This window comes from Phyllopteryx taeniolatus, chromosome 3 (assembly GCF_024500385.1).
Source record: "Phyllopteryx taeniolatus isolate TA_2022b chromosome 3, UOR_Ptae_1.2, whole genome shotgun sequence".
NCBI lineage: Eukaryota > Metazoa > Chordata > Actinopteri > Syngnathiformes > Syngnathidae > Phyllopteryx > Phyllopteryx taeniolatus.
Window position 1 is genome coordinate 900,990 of NC_084504.1, and position 20,397 is coordinate 921,386.

Here is a 20,397-nt window from a genome sequence, read left to right on the forward strand (position 1 = left end):
ATTGTGGGAGTATTTTATACACGCTAAAGGTGCATTTGCTTCATTTGCGCTACATTTAATGCTCCTCCCTTCTCGGTCCTCTTCAGCGGGTTGTCGTTGCATTTACTTCTGAAGATGGTGAGCTGTCACCCCAGCTGGTTCCTTTTTTTTTTTCCTTTCTCTCTTTCCTAAATTACTCCCCTTTCCAGCCCCGCCAACTCTCACGGCCAATGAAATGTGTGATCAATCTTCACCGAAATTTATGTGGACATCTTTACTTATGCCCACTTCAACCTCTGAAAACATCAGAACGATTGCCCCAATAATTTGGATTTTATGGACGAGCGTTTTCCTTTCCTTTGTAAAGAAATTATACTGGGTGATTTTAGCTCTTTTGAATATCTCTGTTTTTTAGTTAAAGGTGACCCAAAGGTTATTGTTTTAATAATTTATAGGCCTACAAGATACAATAGAAAATTTACTAAGGATTTTTTGGAAATGATGTCAGTTATTTGTCCTGACTACAACTATTTTGTCATAATGGGAGACTTTAACATTCATGTTGATAATAACATGGAAAACAAATCTAAAGAACTCTCTGCTATACTAGATACATTTGATCTCTCTCAACATATTAAAAGTCCAACACACACTCAAGGTCACATTTTAGGACTGGTCATCTCTAAGGATGTTGAAATTCTATCAATTGACATTAAGGATATGGCTATTTCTGACCATTTGTATGTATTCTTTGAATTACAGATTCTTCCAAAGGTTGAGACAACCGCTATGTCTATTAAGAAAAGGTACATAAATGAGAGCACCGCCACTAAGTTTATGGAGACCATTGCTGTGCCACAAACTGTGAATGACAGTTGATGAATGTTTGGATAATTTCACCTGGAAAATGTCAAATGTCATGAATGCTGTTGCTTCTATTAAATCTAAAACAATCTTGAGGCGACCTAGAACACCGTGGAGGAGCACAATGATGGTAAAGACCTCTAAATCATAGTGTAGGAAAGCAGAATCTAAGTGGAGAAAAACTAAACTCCAAATTGACCATGACCTCTACAGACAAAGTCTTTGTAATTTTAACCAAGAGTTAGTCAGGACTAGACAGCAACACTTTTCTGAAATCATCAGTAAGAACTTCAACAATACTGGCACTGTTTGCTGTGGTAGACAAGCTCATAACTCCCCCGCATCAGATAGCTCAAGAACTCCTAACAGCAGATAAATGCAATGAATTTGCTTGTTATTTTAGTGCAAAAATACAATCCATCAGGTTAAATGTTAGCACAAATGATAAAATTATACTACATCTGAAGCCATCCAGGAATAACTCTGTTACCATGTCAGAATTTGATACAATTGACCAAAAAACTGTAGAGAAAACAATTCAGGAGCTGAAACAATCAACGAGCTGTCTTGACTCAATACCATCTGACTTTTCAAAGCTATTGTGAAGTCTGTGCTAGCTGATTTGCTGCAAATAATCAATTGCTCACTTCAGTCAGGCGAGTTTCCTAAAGCTCTTAAAGTAGCTGCCATTAAGCCTCTGCTAAAAAAAAAAAAAATAGATTGCTGGACGCTTCCATGTTAGCAAGCCATAGACCCATCTCAAATCTCCCTTTCATAGCCAAGATTGTTGAGAAAGTTATTTTTAATCAACTTTTTGACAAGTTTCAATCAGGGTTCCGAACTCATCACAGTACAGAATCTGCTCTTATCAAAGTGCTAAGTGATATAAGGTTGAATACTAACTCGGGAAAGGTGTCAATTCTGGTCCTGTTGGACCTCAATACCGCTTTTGATACGGTAGATCATAATATACTGCTGAGCAGGTTGGAAACGTGGGCAGGACTAAATGGAATAGTCCTTAAATGGTTCAGGTCCTACCTGGAGGAAAGGAGTTATTTTGTAACCATTGGAAGTATTGAATCTCATCGAATGGCAATGACCTATGGGGTCCCTCAAGAGTCAGTTCTTGGACCCCTCCTGTTCAGTCTGTATATGCTACCCTTGGGTCAAATTCTTTATAAATTTAATCTTGACTATCATAGCTATTCGGATGACAGCAGTGTCTCCAGATGACTACAGTTCAATTGAGGTGTTGTCTCACTGTCTAAAACAGATAAATATCTGGATGAGCCAACATTTTCTTCAATTAAACCACAACAAAACTGAGATAATTGTTTTTGGCAATAAAGAAAAGAGAATTGCTGCTAGTAAATACCTGGAGTCACTCTCTTTAAAAACCAAAGACCAAGTCCGAAACCTTGGTGTTCTGATAGTCCCTGACTTTCAACAGTCATATCAAATCAATTACTAAAACTGCCTTCTACCATCTGAAGAACATATCAAGAGTGAAGGCTTGCATGTGTCAAGCAGACCAGGAAAAGCTCATCCATGCTTTTATCTCAAGTAGACTTGACTATTGTAACGGTCTTCTGACTGGACTCCCGAAAAAGAGCATTAAACCGCTGCTGCTCATTCAGAATGCGGGTTCTGACCAGAACAAAGAAGTCAGAGCATATTACTCCAATTCTAAAGTCTTTACACTGGCTTCCAATCAGCTTTAGAATAGATTTTAAAGTTCTGCTACTGGTCTATAAATCACTAAACTGTTTAAGTCCTGGATACATGAATGAAATGCTAATGGAATATAAACCCAGTAGGGCTCTGAGATCGACAGACTCAGGTCAAATAGTGGAGCACAGAGTCCAAAGCAAACATGGACATGAAGCAGCATTTAGCTATTATGCTGCACATAAATGGAATAAGTTGCCAACAGAAGTGGCGTGAGCCACAAGTGTGCATGTTTTTAAGTCCAGGTTAAAAACTCTTCTTTTTTCCCATTCTTTTTAGAGCATTTCCACTTTTAAATGATATTTCTTGCACTGTATGCTGTTTTAATTGTATTTTTATTTAATTGTATTTTATTTCTCTTTGTTTTAAACATTTAGAAGCTGTTTTTTCTTTGTTTTTAAATGCTTTTAATCATGTAAAGCACATTGAGTGACCTTGTGTATGAAATGCGCTATATAAATAAATTTGCTTGGCTTTCCATAGGCGCTGACTGGTTCTTTTTTTCTCACTCTTCCTTAAATTACTCTCATTCAAGCCCCGCCAGCCTGCGACTCTAGCCGCCGGTGACAAAGCGCTTTGAGAGGCCACACATGCCGTCCCACAGGCTGGCCCTTTGCTCACCATTCTCGACGGTGATTGGCTGTCACGACGCAATATGTGGCTGAGCTGTGGCCATAGCACACCATCTTTGGATGCCAGCGCGCTGACGATCCACTGAAGAAGACCGGGGTGGGAAGAGTATAACATTTTGCAGAAATTAAGTGAATGCGCATTCAGTATCTAAAATACTCCTTCAATCAAAGTTTGTTTCATGTCTGGTGTGAATGTAGTATTAATAATTTCAATCTATTTTAAGTCTTTTGCTGGCCTAAATATTTTTAGTTACAACTTATGCTATTCTCTAAATTGTGTGTCAGATGCAGAAGTAAATACTTCGCGCACACATTAAAAAAATTAACAATCAGCATCTTTGGTGAGTATATGTATTTTATTATTTTTTGTTATGTTTTTGGCATGCTATTAGATAAATATAGATTCTGAACTGCCCCAGATGATGTGCATGGCATGCATGCGTTTTAGTATAGTATTGATTGTTTATATAATTGCGACTTGATGATGGTGGCTTTAAGAGGTGAATTAAGTGGGTTAAGTCCCCATTGAAGGGCCAGGTACCAAATGCACAGCCCGCCATTGGTAATTATTCTATTAAGTCAAATATTCTGAATGTATTTGTCTGAAGAAATGCAAGTATATTTACTTTAAGTTCAGCATAAAGACTTGCAGGTAAATCAAACTTCACAACTGTATGCGGGGGGCACTGGTCGTGCAATGGTACACATACTCTTGACTGACTCTTGTGCAGCTGGTGCATTCTGTGATGGACTTACAACCAGTCAGAAATCTGGTTTGGGGAAGGAGACTCCCGATTGTTGGTGGACATATTATTTTGTTTGATCATGTCGAGTACATACAACCTTACGAAAACAAGCTAGCTCCACCCATAAAGACTTTAAAAGGACACGTTAAATTGTTTAAAATTTTAAACAGTATCCAGGTGTCTTAACATTTTTGTGACATACTTTCATCAAGAAAAAAAAATGATGAAAAATTATAATGTACTTTATACACCCTGTTTTTGTCATGTTGAAATTACCCTGAGTCCTTGGTTAGTCTGCCACTTGTACTGCTTGGCCAAAGGTGAGTACGGATTTCATTACTGTGACGACTAGTGGCGGGGGTAGTGCTGTGCGATATGGACAGAATGTTATATCCCAATACAGGTATTTTTTTATTCTGATACCAACAATATATATCCTGATGTAATATTTTTCTTAAAAAACATTAAATTACTTGCAATTATTTATAAACCAAATATTTTACACAGAAAGCACAATAAAATGAACCAAAGACAAATACAATAAAACAATTATTCAGTGCAAAAATGCCATTCATAATATCTGGTAGTACAACCAGTTTTCAAGGAATGTACCCTGTTGTTGTGTACAGGTTATAGCTGAGTTTATAAGTGTATTCAAATGTCCATAAGCAGTACAGCAGCACACACATCAGCATCTGGGTATAACCAGGTGTATCTAACAGTATGTGAAAAGAGACAACCCACAGAAGCTATTCAAAGCTTAATGGGTGGGGCTTCAGGACATGGGTGTGCTGGCGCCTATCTCAGCCAACTTCGGGCGGGAGGCGGTACACCCTGAACTGGTCACCAGCCAATCGCAGAGCACAAATAGACAAACAATAATTCGCAATCACATTCACACCTACGGACAATTTAGAACCTTCAATAAACCCACCATGCATGTTTTTGGAATGTAGGAGGAAACTGAAGTACCTGGAGAAAACCCACGCAGGCACAGGGAGAACATGCAAACTCCAAACAGGGAGGATGGATTTGAACCAGGGACCTCAGTACTGTGAGGCAGATGTGCTAACCATTTGGTCACTGTGCCGCAGGTTCAGGACATTTAACACATAATAACAAAAGACAAAACAACATAAGGTAAGAGACACAATTGATTAATACTTTAGAGACAAAACAAAACAGGACGTTGATCCCAATCAGAAGATTGAAATTATAAATACACGGACAATGTTTTGGTTTTTCATTTCTTCTTGAAGACAGAGAGAGATTGGGTGGTCTTAAGACGAGCATCAAGCTGGTTTCAAATCTGTGGACTGTAGCACACAACACTTTGGATGGTACTTTTAAGCCTTGGCTTTTCCCTAGTGATAATATCTTTTTGTAATGTAATGTAACGCTCCACTAGCAGTGCCTTAAACTCTTTTTTACTCTTTGTTGTCGAGGTTGCTGTTGTTGTTTTATTATTATTCGATTTTTCATTCCCTTAATTTTTTCTTATTAATTTATGTACTTGTGGGTTTTTTTCACACTTTAGACTGATTGGCATGGTGAAAGGACACGTTTGTGGTTCCGGCGTCTGTAGGGGCGGGACTTTCTTTACTCCTTCATGATCTTGGGGGGGGGGGGGGGGGGGGGGGCACTGGATTGAGCTCCCGGAGAGCATTGATGGTGTGATGGTGGACTCGCCCATGTTCCGCGGGTGCTGGAGCGATGGCAACTAGCACCCGCCTTGGTCTTGCTGCTTGCTGCTGGTGGGGGCCGGTGGGACCCCCCCTGTTGCTCCTGGGGCCTGCTTCCTCCTCTTCTCAACGTTCCCTGCTGCGGTCGCCTCCTGCTCTTCTCGTGGGGGGTCCGGGTGGTCGCCTGCAGGGGAGCCATGCCTCTTAATCACTCACCTAGCACACACTCAAACCACTCACTGTAACTATTTTTTTAATAGTCACATCTGGGCACACACACATATCCAGGGTTTCCTGGGGGACTGGTGTGATGTCGGGTGAGTGCGGGTGTCGGACCGGGTTTCAGTTTGTCATTGCTGTTTCCTGGTCCGGGCGCCCTGCCCCTCCGCCCTGCTTGCCACCCCAGCATTTTAATGCATCACACATCACCTGGCAGCCCTGTTCCGGCATAAATGGGATACAGATCGCCCATTCTGCTTGATCTAACAGCTAAACAGGAAAAAAAAAATAAGGAAGTGAGATAGGTAGGCTGTTTCAACGCTTTATATTTTCTCAAATTATTTCCAGTAGCCGTACGTGATTTAGATTATTTAACTTTGTAAGTTTTCCTGAGATAATGCATAGATATTTGATATTCCCTGTCAGAATAGGAAAGTTTGGATTTTGGCCTGCATGATTCGATGGGTTAGTCGTTATAGGGAGTATTTTTTATTTTGACCAATCGATAGCATCTTCTGATAATTGCAAAAATGTCCTTTTTTTTTTTTCTTTTTTTTTTTTATTTCTCCTGTTCAGCTGCATGGCCATGCAGAATGGTGGATCTGTATGCCTTTTGAACAGTTTTGCTGTTCAAGAGGGGAGTTTGATACTCCCTGTGCTTATTTTTTAATTTCCTAAAGGTTTTAGGGGACAGACAGAGAGACAGAATGGAAAAGGGGAATTGGGGTGCAAACCAAAGCAGAACAATAGTTAGACAGCCTAGATATTTGACCACAAGTAACATTACAACAGTCAAATCGTGTTGTTATTTGTGGTTGGGAGGTGAGGGGTGGCATACCTGGTGAGGTCATGCAACAACTAACCAATAGAACAAGATTAGGTTGTGGGGCCTGCTGTGGGGTTCTTTTCCCTGCCTGGTTTGGGAGGGGGGGGGGGGGGGGTGTCCACCTCCCATGCTCAGAGGCGGGTTGTGGGTGCTGGCGGAGGTGTGGGAGGGGGCCGGGGTTGGTGTTGCGGGTCTGGGTGGGATGGCCCTCTTCGTCGGTGGTTGTCCGGTCTAATGGGCCCGACCTGCGGGAGCCATGCCTCTTAATCGCTCACTTAGCCCACACTCACACTATTCACTGTATACATTTCTCACTAATCACATCTGGGCACATACACATATCAAAGGGTTCCTGGGGGACTGGTATGGGATCGGGAGGGTGTGGGTGTCGGATTGGGTTTCAGCACGTCTGTTCTGTTTCCCGGTCCGTGTGCCCTGCCCCTCCGCTGTGCCTGCCACCCTGGATTTTAAATGCATCACACACTCCCCATGTTTTAATGCACCACATAGACCTTTCTGGGGGGGAGTGGGTCGTGGATGGGGGGGTTTGGCTGTTCGGCAGTCGTGCCTGGCAGCCCTGCCCCCACCCCCTCGGCTCACTGACCTCTCCAGATTTTAATGCACCACACCACTCGGAGGGGCACTGATACACGGGGTAGGGTCAATGACTGCCAGTCGGGGACCTGGCAGTCATAGTAACAAGGGGGGAGGGGGGTCTCACTTACTTGCATGGCGGTGCTCCCGAGGCCGGATGACTGCTTGGTGTTAGGGCTGACATCTCATAGCCCGCGGCTGCTCCTTGGGTTCCCCCCACTTATTGTTCCCTTGTCGGGTGCCCCTATCCGCCCTCCTTTCCAACAAACAAGGGACACTCTACCGCCCTCGGGCTGGGCGGGGACTGGCTGCATTGCGCGTCGTGCGGGTTGGGGGGCCGTCTGGCTCTCCTGGGAGTGGGGTGGCGGTGCTTGTGGGGTGGTGTGGGGTGGTTTGCTGGGGGGTGACATTGGGTCCCTGCGCCCCCCGCTGGGTGGCCGGTTGTTGGGGCGCCTCGGTGGGGCCGGCGGACCGCCCTGGGTCCCTCGGTGTGGGTCATGTCCTGTCCGCCGGGCTGGTCTCGGGTTGGACCCCTGAGCCTGATCCCACCCCTCGATTGATTGGGTGGGGTCCTCAACCGCCGCGGTGCGGCCACAGCAATTACAGGACACTTTGGTTAGTCTTTGTGCATGTAAAACGGTATCAATTTACTTGCATGTATCCGCAGGCACACACCTAGGACTCTTTCACTGGGTGCTAAACGAACCTTTCACGCACTTTCTGCGACAAATAACTCGTGAATATGCAAATCGCTTGTGTATCCCCTCACTTATACTCTCGTCCTGTAGACTTAGAATTAACATAATTAATGCCACCACACTTCAGTTGTACAGCCGGGTTCACGACCCTTGTCCTCCATGCTTCTTCTCCCGTCCTTGTCCTGTTCTATCTTGTCCTGTCCTTCCCTCAGAGGGTGTAGCACTACAGCCCCATGCAACAATCATATTTAATATTTCATTGTTGTAGATAATGTAATGATTTACTTTACAATTAGTGCTTTGTCTTTTGTGTTTGTTCTGTTCGACTGATCAAGTCTGATTCTCAATAAACCTCAATTATAATACCACAGCAGAAGCTTAAAAGCTCCACTGTGACACAGTAAAACTGTTCCGGCATAAAAGGGATAGAGAGTTTCCATTCTGCTTGACCTAACAGCTGAACAGGACAAAAAAAAAAAAAAAAAAAAGAACAAGATTAGAGAGCACACAAAAGTCCAGGTCATGACTGGATGTGGAAAATGAACAAGGCAATGCTACTAATGACTGTAAGTCCAGCATTGTTTCTTTGATTTTTGTTTTCTTTCTTGAGAACTTCAACCTCAGTGTCATCGCTTTCATGGCTGAATGAAGTTTGGTAATGTCTTCTTTTAGCTCTTTGACTTGCTAGTGCGTTAATTTCAAGATGGTTTTGAGCTCCTTATTCTCCTGGTGCAATAAATCGAGAAGTGATAGCTTCTTGTCAATGGAGGAGAAGACTTGAATATGGGCGTTGGTTGAGCTGGCTAGTAGATCTTCACTGCTAGTGGACGAATTAGCCTTCCGTCTTTTCAGCAGTTTGCTGTGCTTGTCATGATGGGATTTGCTATCTTACCTGACGAAGCGTTCGAAAGATCCGTCGATGAAATCTTTGAGTGGCTTCACAATGGTATCTTTGCATCAGCAGCGATTGGAATAAATTAATCAATAATAATCAGCCCCGCAAAAAAAAAGGTGGATGAGGAGCAATCTCGTTGTGTCTCGCGATGTCAGAGCATGCCTCGCCTCAGCCTGAGCAGCACTAACTGATTAAGTGTAATTCCCCAGATTGGTGACCAAGTGCTTTTACCCCAAGTGAAAAAACAACCAATGCCTTTATGGGTGCTTATGTTTTTCTTCACACTCTGCCTCTTGCCTCATCACAACCGCTTGCTCCTGTCGTCATGGTAACAGAAGCCCTACTTGATACTGGCCTTACAGTAGAGGGTATGGTGAGCAATGGCTCACCATGAGACAGGACCACCTCTTCTAAATAGGATAATTTCAGCTAGGCCTAAAAATATGGGTGTAAAGTAGCTGATGCTTGATATTTATATTTGATATTTTGATGAAAAAATGTCACAGACATGTTATCAAGACACCTGGGAACTGTCGTAAATTGTGAAAAAAAATGTCATAATGTCTCGTTTAAAATGAATCGGACCAAATCTAGTAGCTGCAATTCATGGATACGCTATTACAAATATGTTGATCAGACACTTTGTTTTTGCTGCTTTATATTTAGTTTTAAGTTAATATTCTGTTGGGTTTGACAGTTTTATTCTCCATTCGCCTCTGTCAATTGTTTTACCTGGTAGCTTCTGGCAATTAGATTATCGCACAGCCTTGTATTTGACCCATTCGTGTGTCATTTGTGCGATCAGTCTGAGACTACTTAGTTCATCTGTTTAAACTCATTTGTAACCACTGTGATTTTCATCTTCTTTGTGTTTTTTTTTCCTTTGTGTATGCTGACTTCTTTGTCAACCAACACCAAGTATTTTTCAGCTGGTGTCAACGTCGTGCTACTTGCATCGCCTTTTGCGAAAGAATCAGCATGGATTCTCACCTCATTGGCAGACGCCCAGTCACTGCACATTAACAGTAGCTCAGCAATGCTGAGAGCAACAATCAGGTTCTTATGGACAGTTGTGCGGTCCGATTTAGGAACCCTATATAAAGGCAAACACAAATGAATATCAGTGCATACAAAAACATCATACACGTGAAATATGCATAGAGTAAGTTGACCAAATGTAACAAATAGATGACACAAAACTGCATTATTTAAAAGCTAGTTAATGTTTATAATTCTGAGAATATAAGTACAATATTATGTTTTCATCAAAGATCTAACTGAACATCCATTAGGAATGTTCAGTATCTCAAAATAAAATTCTTTGACACTCTTCAACAAACCTATGTCAATTTTTTTTTTCCTGATGTGAATCTGGTAGGTTTTTTTTTAAATGCTTTTCACTTTCTGCACTTTAAAGGGTGTGCACTGTGATTATTTGTGACTCACCCCACAGCAATGAAGAGGATGAAGGTGAAGACGAGGCCACACAGAGACACTCCACAGCCAATGAACGTCAGCACCTGCAAAGCTTTTTTGTTTTCTGGGCTTGGCTAAAACGCACATACACATGCGCACACACACATACATACACAACCACCCCAGCCCCCGCATACAGTACATAATAAAACCATGAGCTGTAAATAGCAGCAAACAGCAAAAAGCCTGGATAAACACTGAGTGAATGTTACCTGGGCTTCGTAGACCTGTAGTAGCAATGCAAAATTGGTGGTGTGATTGCAGTAGCACACAGTGTAGCCATATTGTTTGGAAACGACCTCGCACCCTTTGGTATTCCACCACCCGCCAGCCTGTGGACTAGATTGACACAGATATCTATTTATCTAAACCCATACAGGAATGGGAAGAATGGAAATATCTTCATATCTTAAACTGTTAGGGGGCATTGCCATTGTTTTTATCTTTCAGTAAGATAACTTTGGTATTCGAAAGGCATCCAAAATTCCAAATTATTTTGTTCCAAAATGTTCTTACGTGAGATTAAAATCCCAGAAGGCACACACTGGATCATATACAGCCCCAGCAGGATTCTATGAGATACATAGAGCCAATATGATAAATGTGATAAATGCATTGAAGTAATAATTGTGAATACTATATTGTGTTTCTCACCTGCACTTTGTGACGGAGCTGAAAGTGGACCGCTGTACTGACGGGCTGGTTGTCTCCCAGCACTGTGGTGGATATGACAGAGGACCCCAGGATAGTACCCAGATACCTAAATTGCACACATTGATTTTACAACAATCAACACGGTGGCGAGGCTTTACACCTTCAAATAAAGAAATTAAATCACTGACGAATACTATATTTACATTGAAAATATATACTGTGTATACTCATACAAATGAATATAGGATATGGGTCCTTTTCATATCATTTGATCAATAACGGTAAAGTCATGGCCCACTGAATTTCCTTTTGAAAATGTATTAATTTTACTGAGTTTTTGGCAGTTGTTATACATCAAAAGGTTGTAATTGTTTCTAAGAATAAAAAAAAAAAGTTTTAATGCCAAAATGTTCTTACCGGTAGGTGTCCGAAATGAAGCTTCATGATCTGCAACATCTTTTCTGAAGATGCTAATTACATTTTTGAATATACAGTATAAGATTTTTCAAATGTTTCCATGAAAACTAACACAAATGCATCTTCGTGTCTTCAGAGTTCGTTTCTTTCTTTTACAAACAGTCCTTCTTTGTCACTCAAGCAAAAGAGCCTCTTTATGTTGTTGCAATACACCAGAGGGTTCTTTGAGCTGAAGTGGCAGGATGAAGCGGCCATTTCACATTCACACAATAGCAGACAGCAAAATAATTAGAATTGTTATTTCTGAGATCTGAATGAATATGTATGAATTTATGAAAGTGTGGCGGCACGGTGGCTGACTGGTTAGAGCGTCAGCCTCACAGTTCTGAGGACCCGGGTTCAATCCCCGGCCCCGCCTGTGTGGAGTTTGCATGTTCTCCCCGTGCCTGCGTGGGTTTTCTCCGGGCACTCCGGTTTCCTCCCACATCCCAAAAACATGCATGAATTGGAGACTCTAAATTGCCCGTAGGCGTGACTGTGAGTGCGACTGGTTGTTTGTTCCTATGTGCCCTGCGATTGGCTGGCAACCAGTTCAGGGTGTACCCCGCCTCCTGCCCGATGACAGCTGGGATAGGCTCCAGCACGCCCGCGACCCTAGTGAGGAGAAGCGGCTCGGAAAATGGATGGATGGATTTATGAAAGTGTCGGCTCTATTGCTTGTCTTTACCGTAATTACAATTTCATGAAGATAAAAGTGTAATGGGCTTAGCTAGGATCATTTACACACTTGTTGCCACAGAGTTTGAAGAGCCACACATGTAAATTGTGCAGCTCACCGGATTTTTATGAAGCTGTTTATCCTTAGCGTTATGCACTTTTGTGTTTACTGTATAAAAAGGAGGGTTTTTCAATGGGCTACCACATTTTGCTCTGTAACTAAGGATTACCTTTATTATGAATGCCTCAATTTTTTAAATGATTAATAACTTTTTGAAAATAGGACTTTAAGCATGGCTGTTTCAGCATGGGAGACATTTACCCCAAAAAACCAAGACGGCATGAACAAATTGTTAAATTAGATTATTCATTATTGTTTACAAGTGTCTTTACTGTTATTGATCAAATTGTATGAAAATGACCCATATAGCAATTTGTAGTCCCTGTCGTCAGAGTATTTGCTCACGTGGACATCTAATGGGCCTTGTAGTGTGGTCCTAAACTCTTGTTAGTAAGCCCTAAAAAAGCAGATGTTTCACTTTACAAACTATATCGATAAAAGGTGTTGAGGATTCTTCATAAAACTGTGTTCCAATGTTACTGGACCTGATATGAAACAAAACAATGAAAGTAAATAATAATTTGATGTGATGTCTAGATTTGGAGATAAAAGATTTCAGATTTAAACATTAAGATTATTTCCAATAAGTATATCTTAAAATTGCAAGTAAAACTGCAATGTTGAGGGCTCAAAAGACAATCGGTCTCTTTTGTGCCAATTTTGCCCGTTCCCGACCAAGCACGTCAAACGCCAGACAATCTTAAATCCTAGAGGTTATCCTATAAGATTGTCCTTAGGTCTAATATGTGTTAAAAGTGGATTCGTCATGATTTTAGGGTCTGAAACAGGTCAGGGCCGACAATCTTACATGATGAAAGCCTCTAATATTTATGACCAAAAGTCTTCATGTGTGTGGGGGAAAGCCCACTTCTTCCGAGTCCCGACGCCGTGAATTGTGACATGGAATGGAATGTAGCCAATGAAGAAGAATCCTGACTCACCAAAAATCAGCGGTGGAACATAATCTTTCTGTGTGTGATATTCTTGTGTGGAGCTTATCAGAGCACACCACACACAATACGACCAAAATTGTTAAATATCAGATTTTTTATTTTCATGTGTGGAGTCTGCCACAAATAAATAACCTTCTAAGATTATAAAAATCCTTATGTGTGCACCAGGCCTAAGAAGAGAAAACAATTTTTTTCATGTACAATACCTTTGGCTGCCATCTGTGACAGTAGGGACCATGCTGATGTTTCCTTCAGGATTGAAAAGAGGCCGCAGAGAACCATACCACGTGTTGACCAGGGTCAGCTTATAGAATCCTGTACATTAAGCACAATAACATTTTAAAAAGGTATCCCCAGCTTTCACCAGATCAATAAATGAAACAATACTGAGCAAGTGTTAATTCGGGATCGTTTATTGTTTAAGATGAATAGTTGTTGCAAAATCCAACAACGTGCCTCCATCTGCCCTTTATTGCAAGACCTTGGAAGGAAAAAAAATGCATACTACGCATTCTCAAGTCTGTTCATAGTCGATGTATTCACCTGTATGACTGAATGTGTCTCCTCCGTAAACAAAATGACGTGACTGCGTTTGTGACAAATACTTTAAGTTTGAATATGCAATTGATTTAAGAATGTAAGCAAGTAAGTAAGAAAATTATTGGCACTAGGAGTGTTCAGTCTACCTTTGTTAAGAAGATCCTGGATCTTTTGATGTGGGACTGAAATACAGTCTGAGTTGGAATGTTTCTCAGTTTCAGGCCCACAGAAAGTTGTTCCCTTTGATGATTCTTGAAGCATTTGCTGCTGCACTGCTACTTCTGTAAATAACAAGAGCGTAAAGCACATTTAAGGTGGGTCATTTCTTAAAAAGGATATATTTGGAAAAATACTTTGTTAAACTTGTACTTAAGTAGATTTCTCAGGTACCTGTACTTTAGTTGAGTGTTATTTTTTTCTGAAGACTTTTTACTTTTACACCATACATTTGAAAACAGATATCTGTACTTTCTACTCCTTATGTTGTCAAAATAGGTGTGTTACATTTTTCAACCTGTGAGACAGATGACACAATTTAAAAAAGATGAAAATAGAGAGAGGTTAAGTTAACTACGGTGGAGATCTTGATTGATAGAGATCTTGGGATCTTATGAGGTGGAAAAAACAGGGGGAGCAGCGACATGAGGAACATGAACCAGGGGGCAATGATGACGATGGCAACAGATTTGGAGAAACAAGATATTCTCCATCATTGGTCTTATTTAAAAGAACTGTTTAATGTCGTTGGCTACACCAATGAATTATGGCGTGTTGTCTTGTGCCAGCCTAAAAACCACCATCTTATGGCATTCCCAAATTTTTTGCCTCATCTAAAAAAAGCATCTACAAGTAAGGTTTATTTTTTTCAATTATCATTGGCTGATTTAGCATTTAAACAACAACATGCTGATCATGAGTACAAGCACTATGTAAGTTAATAAAAGAGGGAAACTATTTTGTGCGCAGTTTTTTTTTCTACATTGCATTCATTCAATCATTTTCCGTACCGGTCGTGTTCTGTTCGTGCCTCGGTTGCTCTGGCATCAGCTACGGCCTACAATAGTCGTGTTTTGTTGTTTTATAATTAACAGACAGAGATTAATGGACTAACCTCTCCTGTGATCTTTAGAAGACGCTACAGTACTATTGAAATGTTATACATTCCAGTCGATCACTGTTTTTGTTCTTTGCTAATATAAGAACTTGAGTAGAAATGCATGGTGAGAAAGCAACACGCAGTGCATGCACATAGAGCAGAATATTAATTTTAAAACCGTATAAAATACGGATAATATTTCATGTTTTGAGCCAGGATAGAAGTATTGCTGCGTATTATACATATGTAGAAGGGTTTTCCTGATTTTTGGGGTTGATTTTGGGGCTGTGTATTATGCTCGAGAGCGTATTATACATGCAAAATTACGGGTAGTTTTGCCACCTCTGAAAAAATGCATGTCTCCTTTTAGTTCAACTCAAATAAGTCTAGCACACCTCATGATAAGGCTATAGATCCATGTGATTTATCTACCCATCAGGAAAAAAGTACTGATAATCCATCCATTTTCCTTACCGCTTATCCTCACTAATGTAGAGCATGTTATATAATGAAATAAAACAGTACCCATCAAAGGTTTGGACACACCGTCCCTTAAATTGCACAAGGACAAGGGTGTCCAAACTCTTGATTTATACTGTATCTTAAAAATAATATATCAAGGTATCAGTATTATCTGAAATGAATATAATTCAACCTGATTTCACTGAAAGTAAAAATCGAGACTGATTAACCTTTGTAGGAATTACGTTACTATGACAACATGCATATTTTTGTGGGGGTGCAAAAATGCAACAAGATATTTTCCTTGTAGAAATCTAGGTAATTGCCATTCCATAAAAAATAAAATCAAGCGTTAAAGAATGCAATTAAGCAGAAACAAAAGCTTACAGCAAACATTTGTAGTTGCATATAATTGGGTTAGAATTTTGTGGATGTTCATGTGACATGAATGTCAATGCATCCGCATGCAAACCCGAGGAGTAACCCACTCCAGAACAATGCAGTCGTGCCTGAACACACAAAGATGGAGAACATGCTCTGCTGAAAATGATTTGATTCATCACTAAATGTAATATTTTTGTCTTCATTTCATAGGGTTAAGATAAGTAAATATTCTATATTTACAAGACAAGAATCATTCCAGCGGCACGGTGGACGACTGGTTAGAGCGTCTTCCACACAGTTCTGAGGACCGGGGTTCAATCCCCGGCCCCGCCCGTGTGGAGTTTACATGTTCTCCCCGTGCCTGTGTGGGTTTTCTCCGGGCACTCTGGTTTCCTCCCACATCCCAAAAACATGCATGAGAAGTTGATTGAAGACTATAAATTGCCCGTAGGTGTGAATGTGAGTGCAAATGGTTGTTTGTTTATGTGTGCCCTGCGATTTGCTGGCAACCAGTTCAGGGTGTACCCCGCCTCCTGCCCGAAGATAGCTGGGATAGGCTCCAGCACTCCCGCGACCCTTGTGAGGATAAGCGGCTCAGAAAATGGATGGATGGAAGAATTATTGCCAATAGCAATCTGCCTGAGAAGCCAAAAACTCTCCTGACCTTCACCGAAAGTAAAAACACCTGAAATGTTTTGTCTATGATTCTGAACTAAAGAACATACTAAGCTATTATTAGTTAGTTAGAGCTCTCAGTGCAATGAGGCAGACATAGGCTGCAATTCCAGTTTCTGTAATCTGTAGGTTTTTACAGGAGCAGGTGCCCACTGCCCAACCCCAGCACTTGGTATTCCTAGGGTGTTTCCAGATTCCACGAATGTTTCCAAGTACTAACCAGGACCGACCCTGCTTAGCTTCCGAGAGCGGACGAGATCGGGCACTCCCAGGGTACCACACGGGGAAGCTATTATTGGGGCACCAATATTTAACATGATGCCACCATGTCCAAGGAGCCTGGAATAATTGCCATATGTTTATGCAGTGTTTATCCAGCTATCTTCGGGCGAGAGGCAGGGTACACCCTGAACTGGTTGCCAGCCAATCGCAGGGCACATATAAACAAACAACCATTTGCACACACATTCACACCTACGGCAAATTTAGAGTCGTCAATCAACCTACCACGCATGTTTTTGGGATGTGGGAGGAAACTGGAGTACCCGGAGAAAATCTACCCAGGCACGGGGAGAACATGCAAACTCCACACAGCCGGGGCCGGGATTTGAACCAGATGTGAGGCAGATGTGCTAACCAGATGTGAGGCAGATGTGCTAACCAGTCGTCCACCGTGCCGGCTACATATTACATAACAAAAATTAAGTGTAAGCTTGCGGCACGGTGGAGGCTTCTCGCCCGAAGATAGGCTGGGATAGGCTCCAGCATGCCCGCGACCCTTGTGAGGGTAAGGCGGTACGGAAAATGGATGGATGAATGTTTAAGCTAATGAGCTTTTTTTATGACAAGTAGCTTTTACATTTTACGTTGTTGACGCTAGGAATAGATCTTTAAAACCGTTAATGACTCTAAATATATTTATGTGTTATGTAAAGTGTTAAGAGTTCCTTAAATTCTGATGGCCTGTAAAGCCGTCAAATGGTATAGTCTGAGTCCTGATCTGTGAATAAATAAGAAAGCTGCAGGTAGAAGGAGTGAGCGAGAGTGGAGAGCCTGTATGTGTGGGACAGGGCGGATGGTTGGAACAGAAAGTCAAATTGTGTTGTTGTTTTTAGCTTGCGCAAAATATAATTTTCTTTAAAAAAAACACCTAATAGCACACTCTGTTGAAAATGCTCATTTTCAACCGTAAACAACAAAAAGACTTGACAAGGCAAATGTTTTAAGTTTAAGTCAAGTCGAGTCTCATGAATACCAAGTTAAAGTCAAGTCGAGTCTTTCGTAAATTTTAGCCAAGCAAGTCCACAGTCCTAAAATGGCGACTCAATCAAAGTTGGTGTGTGACACTCACTGATGTTGGGGCTATGAAATGTCAGGTGATCTCTCTCTGCCATCAAGCCGGGGCTCAAGTTAGTCACCATCCGATCAATACTCTTCACCACATCCATGGGACCATTCACCACCTGTAACATGCAACAGTGGTACATTACCAACCATCCTCCCTGCTATACTAAGCTCTACCGTGCTTCACTAAAGCATGCAGATAGACAAAATATGGTGACACCAGACAGTTACAGGAAATGATTATGGAACAGTATGTGAAGTTGGGCTCAGCTTATAAAAGCTTCTAGTATTCTAAGAATGACATCCTACAAGCTTAATAATTAATTATCAAAGTGAACTGATTGGCTGAGCCCATTATGTATTAATGCATTGATTAAATGATGTTTCACAATATTTTTAACCTAGTACTTAATCCCAAACCAAAATGTTTTGACCACTGTTTACTGTTTCCAGAGCCTAAATACAATTTGGCTGAATAACACTTAAAGAGTCCAATGGATAAGCCTATAATGCATCGATAATCGTGGATTTTTCCATTATCAGTTTTGAAACCTCTCATTCTAAACACAATGTTCCTGAGAGCTGAGCCTTGGGTACAAGCAGGGGTACTGTGGCAAGCAGGCGGTTAGATGAAGAGCATGGCAACAGTTTGTCAAAGAGATGCTCATCCATTGAATCTGAGCTGAGATGGCCTTGGAGTGTTGAGAGGCCGCGGGAAAGGAGGCAAGTGTAATACAAACACAACACTTGCCATGAGTTGCCTCCATATGGATCCACAAGCACATCACTAGCAAGAGTGGAACAGGGGAGTAAAAAAAGATGCCATTCAGACTTATGTGAACATGAATCAATCAATCAATAAATAAATAATAATAATAATTTAAAAAAAATAATAATAATAGGGCAGCATGGTGTACGACTCGGACCCAGGTTCAAATCCAACCTCGCCTGTGTGGAGTTTGCATGCAAACTATTATTAGGCATTGAGAAAGAAAATTCTGAAATACTGTACGTCAAACTTGTTTCTAATATTAAGTCCCATAACTTTGTATAGCTAGTACGACCTTCCACATTAAATAAAATACTTATATTAATTATTGATTTAGTTTATTTCTGACAGCATCATCCAAACCTTTGTATGAACATGAGGCTGATGATTAATGTTTGAATTCATGAATTTTTGAATATTTGAGTGTACAGTATAGTAATATGGAAATGATGACTTGGCAAATGCAGTTATTTCATGATAATATCTCGTTGGTCCAAGCCCACTAAAAAAGGTGTTTTATTTATTTATTCTCCAATTGTAAGGCTGTGTAGTTTCCCCCCGACTAATGTTTTTTTTGTTTGCCACGTCACTGAATGGTGACAGTGGCAGCAGCTCGAAATGAATTACCACATAAAATCGGACAAAGCAGAGCCAAAAGTGCAGCAAGGCAAAGAGGAGATAAGAAGGTGCAAAGCAGTGTATGCTACCTCTTTGATGGCCTGCCACTTGAAGGCATTGTCCTGGCTGATGACGCTGTCGGCCACACTGATGAAGTGCTTGCTTAGCTCCTCGACGCGCTCCTTGGTGTGGTTGGTGGAATCAGAAAGCTGTGGGGGAACATCAGCAGCCAGAGACAGCAACTGGATGAGGGAAACCATGTCTGTTGGCTGCAGTCCCTCCTGCCTTGTGTCCTGCAGAGCCTGGACAGACATGTCCAGCAGGGCGGAAGCTTCGGGCAGGCTGCTCAGCCATAATGACTGCTGCCCTAGTACTGCCTGAGAGTAGAGACAGGCCTGCTATATTCTTCCATAACAATTTTCAATAACAGCGGTAATTGTCTGATAACATGATAGGCTGCAATCAGCCAGGTATGCTCGTTTTACACTAACTTCTAAAAGTAAGTTTCAAATTCTGTTGACGCAGGATGTTAATATTCACAAGCAATTTTTTTGTTTATTATGAGTAGTAATTAGTGTAGGTATAGCATATAGATCAAGAGAAGCAAATGTACAGGATTTAGTATATGCTATTGCTGTACATGTTATAAGATTAGAATAGAATAGATGCAAATAAACTAAACTTTTCTAGTGGCAAGAATGATATAATTTTGTTATAATCTGACTACGCAACACTGGTTTGATGTCAGCATTTATGTGTTAAAGGTACATAATGGTTCACACAACTCTAAACTTTTCAACTTATCATGGTGACAGCAATAGCACAGCAACCAAAGGCCATTTTTCAGCAGGCTGATGTAGTCTCGTGTGGAACTCTTAAGAACAGTAAGTAAACATCAGCTCATGGAAGGAAAAAGAGAAGGATGACAATGTATAGGTAAAAATTTATGATGTATGAGGTCTACCTGGCTGTTATTGGAAAGCTTCATCAGATGATTCATGAAGGCAGTGGGTTGAGAGCTTTGGGATTCACTCATTTGTTTCATCTTCAGGTAACGTTCTGGGTAAAAAAACAAAAGGCAATTAAAAAAACATGGTGTCAATGCAGTGGTGTGTGGTGTAAAGGATGCATTTTATTTTGTATTTCGACATCAGTGGAGAAAATAAAAATAAAAAAATAAAATAAAAAATGAAATAGCATAAAGTAGGAATAACATACAAATACCGTAAAATAAGTATTTCAGTAGCTTGCTATGCCGTAATTTATCCCTTTACCCACTTCAAAATACAGTTTTGTTTTTATGTGCAA

At 41.0% G+C, this 20,397-nt stretch overlaps 1 protein-coding gene across 3 annotated transcripts in view; it reads right to left on the minus strand.

Annotated features, from left to right (window-relative positions):
• Positions 1–20,397, minus strand: part of adgrd2 (adhesion G protein-coupled receptor D2) — a 69,707-nt gene that overhangs the window by 37,322 nt on the left and 11,988 nt on the right. For all 3 annotated transcript variants that reach the window (XR_009787564.1, XR_009787565.1, XM_061766351.1), the window contains exons 6-15: positions 20,054–20,148; positions 19,179–19,466; positions 17,710–17,821; positions 13,888–14,022; positions 13,408–13,516; positions 10,994–11,099; positions 10,856–10,911; positions 10,552–10,678; positions 10,310–10,413; positions 9,854–9,956 (exon numbers count right to left, since the gene is read on the minus strand). Coding sequence is in view for 1 of the 3 variants with exons in the window: in XM_061766351.1 (XP_061622335.1) it covers positions 9,854–9,956; positions 10,310–10,413; positions 10,552–10,678; positions 10,856–10,911; positions 10,994–11,099; positions 13,408–13,516; positions 13,888–14,022; positions 17,710–17,821; positions 19,179–19,466; positions 20,054–20,148 (1,235 nt within the window). In the remaining 2 variants the exon portion in view is untranslated. The remainder of the gene's footprint in view (positions 1–9,853; positions 9,957–10,309; positions 10,414–10,551; positions 10,679–10,855; positions 10,912–10,993; positions 11,100–13,407; positions 13,517–13,887; positions 14,023–17,709; positions 17,822–19,178; positions 19,467–20,053; positions 20,149–20,397) is intronic.